This window comes from Amborella trichopoda, chromosome 11 (genome assembly GCF_054954075.1).
Source record: "Amborella trichopoda isolate Santa Cruz 75 chromosome 11, AtrichopodaSantaCruz75HAP2 v2.0, whole genome shotgun sequence".
Classification (NCBI taxonomy): Eukaryota; Viridiplantae; Streptophyta; class Magnoliopsida; order Amborellales; family Amborellaceae; genus Amborella; species Amborella trichopoda.
Genome location: NC_142346.1, coordinates 13,444,460 through 13,452,845, shown reverse-complemented (window position 1 = coordinate 13,452,845; position 8,386 = coordinate 13,444,460). Strand labels below are relative to the sequence as shown.

Genomic DNA, 8,386 nt, shown 5'->3' with positions numbered 1-8,386 from the left:
GGCCATAATATTTGGGGGGACCGACCCACCCTATTATCCAGTTTCACTTCCCAACCACATTTCTATCATTGGGGTCTCGGTATAGTCAATCAATTGCCTACGAAGCAGTATCCAACCACCAATGGGTGTCCCATTGCATGGTGCTCAATGGCACAGTAACTCATAGTATAAAATAGTATCACATTACCCACTACCAAAGGGTGGTCCATTGCGTAGTGGTTAGAGTCAGTATCAGTTTCACAGTCACAGTATAATAGTATCCACTACCAATGGGTGACCTATTTCGTAGTGGTCAGTATCAGTTCGATTTTTTAGTATCACATAATGGAAATATCAGTATCACAGAACAACGGTATCAGTATCACATTTTGATAGTATCAGTATCACAGAATGACAGTATTAGTATCGCATTTTGAGTATCACAACCCACATTTCCTGCAATTTCAGGCAGTGACATCCGATCATAAATAGGGTCATAACTTTCGATTCGTTTATAATTTGGAGATAGTTCTAAAACCAATTTTACACTAGACATACACATATTTCAAATAGGAGTGGTTTGAAAGAAATTAAACCCAATTTGGCCCTTCAAACATGTAATGCAATGGGGGTTCACCATCTGTTTCCTGCTGTGTATCTGAGACATTGACATGTCTCACTTAACGCGGTTGTAACTTTCAATTCATAAGGTATTTCAAAATGGTTCCAAAACCAACATTCGAGTATAAACAGTATCTTTCCAACAAGGGTTGAACTCCATTTGGTTACTCAAATGTTCCTGACAACTAAAGTGATGGTTCTGAACTTTAGTAAAATCTATCCACAGTGACATACTTTCACAAATAATAGCATAACTTTCAATCTCGAAGAAATTTAGAAATGTTTTCAACATGTGAGTCAAGCGTACTCGGATATTTTTCAAATGACAGTGGTTTAGGAGAAAACAGACTCCATTTGGTCAGTCAAAATTCATGACAACATGGATATAAGTTCTGAAAATTTACTAACTTTGTTAATAATGACCTACATGCACAATTTAAAGCATAATTCTTCATGCATAAAGAATTTGAGAATTATTTAAACATGAACATTTTAGTAGACACAGATATATTTCCAATAACAATGAATTGAGGTCGTTTGGACTTCATTTGTCTATTCAAATACTTAATATAAAAACATGCAAGTTCTTGGAAATTCACAGTGTCACAGGGCATGCTGAATGAAACACTTAATAACTTTCAATCCATAGTAGATATTAACATAGAATCCGGTCCATTTGATTTAGACATACATATGCATGTTTTCATAGATTTTTGTGAGCAATAGACCCATTCTTAATATCAAAACTAACAATACAACCGAGGCATGTTCAATAGACTGGTACATAAAATCACTATACACAATTGTTCTTTATCACATATTCCATGCTTGTAGGCATTCAATTTCGTTCTTCTATAAACTTGATGCAGGGGTGGTAGATCCACTTACTCAATCAACAATGATGCCTTCAATTTCTTTGTTACAATCCTCCTCGAGCTTCTTACAAGGCTCTAATAGTGAGATAGCAGTGAGCTTCCAATGACTCTAACTGTTGGCTCTTAGAGAGAGAGAGGGTGTAAAATGAATGGCATGAGGGGGAAGAGTGCTTAAGTACCCTGTTGGCTGGGTGGCAGCCTAAGGCTGGACAAGTGGCAAGCACCACACATGCACAATGACAAGTGGCATGTGTGGCAGTATGCATCTGGCAGGTGGCAGTGACACGCATGGTGCTAGTCCATGTTACTCCATCTTACTATCGCTTGTGAAAATTTCTTCTTCTTACTTACACTCACAGTACTGCCTCTCTCTCTTTCACGCGTGGCATTACCCCCACACAGCGCTGCTTTCTCTCTCTCCTCTTCACGCTCGATGTTACCCCCACGCGGCACTGCTTTCTCTCTCTCCTCTTCATGCGCGACGTTATCCCCACACGGCACTAGTTTCCCTCTCTCCGCTTCATGCATGGCATTACCCTCTAACACGCACGGCGGTATGCTTCCCCTTACTGTCGTGCTTACTTCTTCTCTGTCCATCTCCTACCGCCTCGTGTGTTTCCATGGCCAAGAAATCTCGGCCCTTACAATTTCCTTTGAGGCCCTTCATCAGTTTCAATATTAAAAAGAGAACGTATACCATGCATACTACATTATTTATAAGGAAAATATCATTTAGAGAGTTGAAACCCTATACAAAATTATTAAAAGGGTCAAATGATCCTAGTTAAAGTTAGGTGGATTAGTTTTTTTTCAATTTCATTTTCACTTTTATTTAAGTACCTTACCAAAAAATATTAAGAAATTTTCAAGTTGACCTTGTTCAAGTTTGAAAAGGATAAACATTCAGGAACATTAATAGTTTCACCCCGAAGAGGCCCCAAACTAAATGACAAAGTACCTCTATTTGTTCAATATTACAAATAAGAAACACATAGTTCAATATTAATAATGAGCAACAACTTTGAATATCATTGTTATTTGGCATCAAATGCCTTGCAAGCATCAAATGACATAATATCCTTAATTGTTGACCTCAACAGTTTGTTATTATTTTTACCTATAAAAAAGCAAAGGTATTTTCATCTTTAATGTTAATTCAAATTATTTGACCCCTTTAATAGTTATGTAAGGATTTTATCTTATTTAATATCCAACATCGTCTAGCACAACTTGAAAGAGCTTTTGCAAAATCCTTGGGAAATGATTGGGGCACTTTGCAAAATCACTATCCCTCCTTGTTGACATCCAACACTTTACAAATAGGAATTGTATAGAATTGTATATCATGAGACTATTTATCTTTTTCACAAGAACAATTGTCATTAGATTTCACATTGGATGGTTTGGGGTATGTTACAAAATTCGAGAAATTTGTTTTAAAACTTTGAGTCTAATTAATGACACTTGTACAATCACTCAACGGGAAATATGATGGAGAAGAATTATTGTCACCTTTTTGTGCTAAAAGCGAACGATTTCTTTCCATATTTTTCCTTAAAAATATATAGAAATTATAGAATAGAAAAAAGTTTATATAAAGTCGAGCCCCTAAACAATCAAATTAGAGCCCACCTCAAAAATTTCACTAGAAGAGGTTATTTTCATGCCCAAATATCTTCAAATTGATCATCTCGACATCAAAATGTATGGACATGGGAAAAAAAATGGATTTTAAGTTTTGGAAATAGTGCATCTTGTAACGTATTTTTTCACCGTCAATTTTTAACATTTTCAAGTTTTCATAAATCTACTCGATCTACACTATTTTTGAAGTTTTAAATTTTATAATTATAAATAAAAATATACTTTAAGGCTATCACAAATATTTCAAGTTTTGAAACCATATTTCTCGATACTATTTGAAGTTGCCGTTTATTTTGATTGTTTAGAGCCTGGGCTCTATACAAACCACAACTTATAAAATAAGGGAAAGCTTTCTATAGTCCCCTTACAACATAGAAGTTCTATCATCCCCCTTATCCAACCCTCCATTTTTGAATGGAGGGATAAGATTGTCCCAATCACAATGTCACATCTCTACACTATTTTATTTTTAAATTTTTTTTTTATAAACTATTTTGACTTCAAATTTTGCATGTCCATTCCTCTACTAAACTCACACTAATGAAAAATCTAAAAAAAATATTTTCAATAAAATAAAATGACCAAAATGCCTCTTCAATCTTTCAGGGGTATTTTGGTCATTATTTTTTATCAAAGAATTATTGTTAATATTTTTTATAAGTGACCGCAATGAGAAGATGACACATACCAAATTTGATATTCAGAAAATTTGTATTAAAAAAACTAAAAATAAAATATTTTAAGATGTCGGATCTAAAAACAAATGGTGAGTGACTCCCTTGATAGAAAATAGACACTTGGATGGTAGGGGAAAAATAGAATTTCTACATGGTAGGGTGAACAAAGAAAGCTTTCCCATAAAATAAAACCTTTTTATTGGTATAAGGAGATCATTTGTTATTGGTATAAGAAATCGTAGTCGTCACATCTAAAATAAAAAGGTTGATGTGCCATTAACCAAACTTAAAGTTAAAAAAAAAACAAAAAAACGAAACAAAAACATTTTTTATTAGATATGCGCCCTGTTTAGCAATCACTACAGTATACTTTGGCGTTTAAATTTTACTGAAAATTCCGCATCAATCTTTCGCCGAAAATTTTGTTTCCTCACTAATTCTTAATTCCGTGCTATGGAGGGACTGAAAGACGAGCGTCCCAGGCTCTAGGGCGCGCCATGGTGGCCGTGTTTCTCTCTCTGCCATTTCTTCAGTGTTTCTTTCTCTACAACTCCATGAGCCTGCTGTTGAGAATAAGATTTCTGGCGACCCCATATCATTTTCGGGCAACGATTCCGGCCAAATTTCCTGCTTCATCGGCCCTGGTAAGAGGTATATGCCATTTTTTTGGTGAAAATTCGCTACTCCTCACCGAAAAACGTTCTTCAAGATTAGCCATAAACTGCCATGAAAAGAAATTACAGAACGATCTCCAAAGCCTGTTAGGGTTCATGGATAAACCTAAACTCGCCCTAAATTTCTTTAATATCATCGAAATCCCCAAACCTATCCTTGTGATTGTCACCATTGTTCATATACTGGTTCTTGGGAAACTCTTCAAGCCTGCAAAATCTATATTCATTCAATTTATATCCAATTCTCACAGTGATTTTTCCTCGGTTTTTTACTTATTTTTTGAGAATTTCTTAGATTGGGATTCAAGGCATGTAGCATGTAGCATGGTGCTTGAATGGCTGGTACAAAGTGGACGGGTTTCTGATGCAATTAGGGTTTTTCCCCAAATTAAAGATTACAGCCTTAAACCCACTGTAATTGCCTTCAATTCTATTCTTTGTGAATTGCTTAAGGATAATCGTATAGCTGATTTTTGGGATATTTATCGAGAAATGAATGAATTTGGAGTTTCAGGAGATGCTTATACCTTTAACATTATTATTAATGGATTCTTGAGAATGGGTTTAGTATCTGAAGCTATTGATGTTGTTAAAAAGATCGAATTTGAGAGAAAACCGATTGATGTTGTTGTTTATAACTCTTTAATTGATGGGCTTTGTAAGAATAATGAGTTAAAACTGGCTGAAATGGTGTTTGGGGAGATGGTCGAGAAGGGTATTTTGCCTGATGTGTACACTTACAATGTTATGATAAATGGGTTCTGCAGAGAGGGTTTCTTTGATGATGCTCTCTCACTCTTTGAAGAAATGCGTGAAAGAAATATAAATAGAAATTTGGTTACATATAACACTATGATTGTTAGGCTTTGCAAGAGGTTGCTGGTTACAAGAGCTGAAGAGATATTTAGAGAAATGAGAAGTGAAAGTTTAGCTCCTGATCTGATAACGTACAATGCTCTTATTGATGGCAACTGTAGAATGGGTAATCTAAAAAGGGCATTGGAGTTAAGGAAAGAAATGGGTAAAGCTAACATCTCCCTGGACATTGATACATATTTGTCTTTAATCAGTGAGCTTTGTAAGCAAGGGGAATTGTGGAATGAGAAGGCATTTTTTAGGGGAATTCAAGCCATTGGGCTTCCTCCTATTGCTAGTGTCTTTAACAATTTGATAGACAATCTGTGCAATCATGGGCGACTTGCTGATGCTCTCACTCTCTACAAAAGAATGATGAAGATGGGTTTTTCTCCTGATATTAGAGCTGGTGCTCAAATTTTGACTGCTCTTCTCGGACAAAACATGTTAGTAGAAACTCGAGAAGTTCTCTGTCAAGTCTTCAAGAGGAATGTTTTTGGTGATTCTAATGGAGATCATAATTCTTGGAAGCACCATTCTAGCAAAGAAGTTAAGGATGCATCTCACCTTGATTCTGAGTGTTTAGAAATGTATGGTTCTCTTATTTGTGCCAGTAAATGTGCTTGTGAGATTGCCATTAATGGATTTTGCGAAATGGGTTTCCTTGACGAGGCTCTTTATCTTCTAAGTCTTATGGAGATTAGTGGAAATCACCTAGACATGCCCTATTATAATGTGTTATTGGATAGTCTTTGCAAACAGGGAGATTGTGAAAGGGCCAAGCTTGTTTTCAATGGGTTAACAAACCAAGGTTTAGAACCAAATGCACAAGTGTACAACATTTTAGTGAATGGATATTGTAAAAGTGGCCTTATGGATGATGCCCTCTCACTCTATCACAAACTCTATGAGAAAAACCTTGCCCTGGACTTAATCACCTGTAACACTTTCTTAAGTGTGCTCTGCAAAAACTCTCAGGTCCACAAAGCAAATGAAGTTCTTCTCAAAGTGGTGGAGAAAGGCATGGTCCCTAATGTTATTTCTTATAATATTCTCATTGATGGGTATTGCCAAATGGGCAATATAGGGCTAGCATGTAAATTAAGAGAGGAGATGGAGGGCGCTGGTATATTACCCAACTCTCAGACTTATGGCTCCCTGGTTAATGGTTTTTGCCGAGTTGGTAGTCTTTTGAATGCTGAGAATCTTTTATTGGAGATGAGGGATAAAGGATTGGCGCCTAATGGAGTTATCTTTAATACTCTTATAAATGGATACTGTAATGAGGGGAAGGTGGAGGAAGCTCTTGCTTCGTGCTCCGAGATGGTTAGAGAGGGAATTCACCCTGATATGTTCACTTATAATGAGATATTGTCTGGTATTTGCAAGAGAGATATGTTGCCTTTGGCCGAGCAAATACTGGCAGAGATGTTTAAGAATGGATTTCTTCCTGATTCCTTCACATATATTGCAATAATCACCAAATTTTGCAAGGAAAAAAGGGTTGATCTTAGAAAAATATATAGGGAAATGTGTAGTTCGGGTGTTTACCCGGACTTGATCACTTGCAACATTATAATCAAAAGTCTGTGCAGTGATGGGTTCTTCTTTGAAGCTCTTGAATTTCTTGAGCAGATTGAAGCTGATGGCCAGAGTTTGGATAAGGTTACATATGGTACAATCATTAATGGCTTGTGCAAGAATGGAAACCTTGCAAAAGCTGGAGAGATTTTCGCAGAGATGAGAGAGAAAGGATTATCTACTGAGACTTACATATACAACATTTTGATGGATGGGTATTGCAAAAAGGGCCTTTTGGATGAAGCTCTCACTCTTTTTGATGAAATGCTTTGTGAAAGTAATGCTCCTGACTTGGTGACCTATAGTACCCTGATATGTGGGTTTTGTAAGAAATCAATGATGCAGAAAGCTAGTGAGATGTTCTGTAAGATGACTAAAGATGGCATAAGTCCTGATTTGATATGTTACACTGCTTTGATCAACGGGTTATGCAAGGAAGGCATGGTAGGGAGGGCTTTGTCTCTCCTTGATAAAATGGTGAGTCAAGGGGTGCAGCCCGATTCCTATATCCTTAGTGCGCTTGTCTTTGGTCTTTGTAGGAATGGGATGATACAAGAGGCTGAAAACATTTTTGGGGAAATTATGGACATGGGAATGGTACCAAGCAGCTCTGCATATAATACTTTAATTGGTGAGTTGTCTAGAAAAGGCTTACTAGAACGAGCTTTTGATATTCGGCATCGGGTTCTGGAAAGAGGAGTTTTGCCTGAGGCCCAATCATATATTCCCATTGTCCGGGCTTTTAGGCAAGGGGTGATATTTGGAAGAAGTCATGGTTCATGAGATGTGTTAATTGAAAGTATCACTGTAACTCTAGCACGGGCTCCGGTGTCCCCGTAAGAGCTCTGTATTGGGTTTATGGAACCTGAAAGAGAAATTTACGGCATTGTTACTGTTTCCGTGCTGGGCAGGCTCTCTCATGCAGGACAACCTGTATAAGTGGTATCTCCACTCTTCATGTGCGTGGTTTCGCTGATCCTTGCATCCTCCAACTTCCTTGCATCCTGTACTCTTCTTATCGATATGCTTATCTCTACTTCTTTGATTCTTTCCAATCCAAATGGCTAAGATTATTGCGAGATTCAATTTGTGCATTGTAGAGTTATATTCCTATCTTCATGTGAATATCTGAAATTTTCGGACAGTATTCAAGTTTCCTAGTTTGGATATCACTAAATTGTTCGTTGTATTGAGATTGTTTTTGTCCAATTGCTTTTGCTACAGGCTTTAAGCCCTTTATTTCAACCCTTGATATTTGGTATTTGAATTTTGAGTTTTATGCCAGACAATGGCCCAACGCTCCCAGCCACGCCTAAAGCACAGGCCTGGCGCATTATATGTAGCTGGTTCAGGCCAGATGTTTCTGGCTTGGATTCTTATTGGGCTGGGAACGGGTTTACCCGCTAGAGAAAATATTTCCTATCTCCTTTCTCTCATCTCCTTTTCCATCAATTCCCTCATTTCCCTTTATTCTTTTTCC

The 8,386-nt window shown here is 37.0% G+C and overlaps 1 protein-coding gene across 1 annotated transcript; it reads left to right on the top strand.

The window, feature by feature from the left end:
* Positions 1-4,149: 4,149 nt before the first annotated feature.
* LOC18426914 (uncharacterized) lies at positions 4,150-8,115 on the top strand. Its single transcript, XM_006835977.4, has one exon. It carries the CDS (start codon positions 4,294-4,296, stop codon positions 7,687-7,689), a length of 3,396 nt encoding a protein of 1,131 aa, XP_006836040.2. The 5' UTR covers positions 4,150-4,293; the 3' UTR covers positions 7,690-8,115.
* Positions 8,116-8,386: the final 271 nt, after the last annotated feature.

Bases quoted from the DNA above. Each gene is read 5' to 3' on its own strand.
- LOC18426914 (XM_006835977.4), top strand. From the start codon at position 4,294: ATGGTGGCCGTGTTTCTCTCTCTGCCATTTCTTCAGTGTTTCTTTCTC.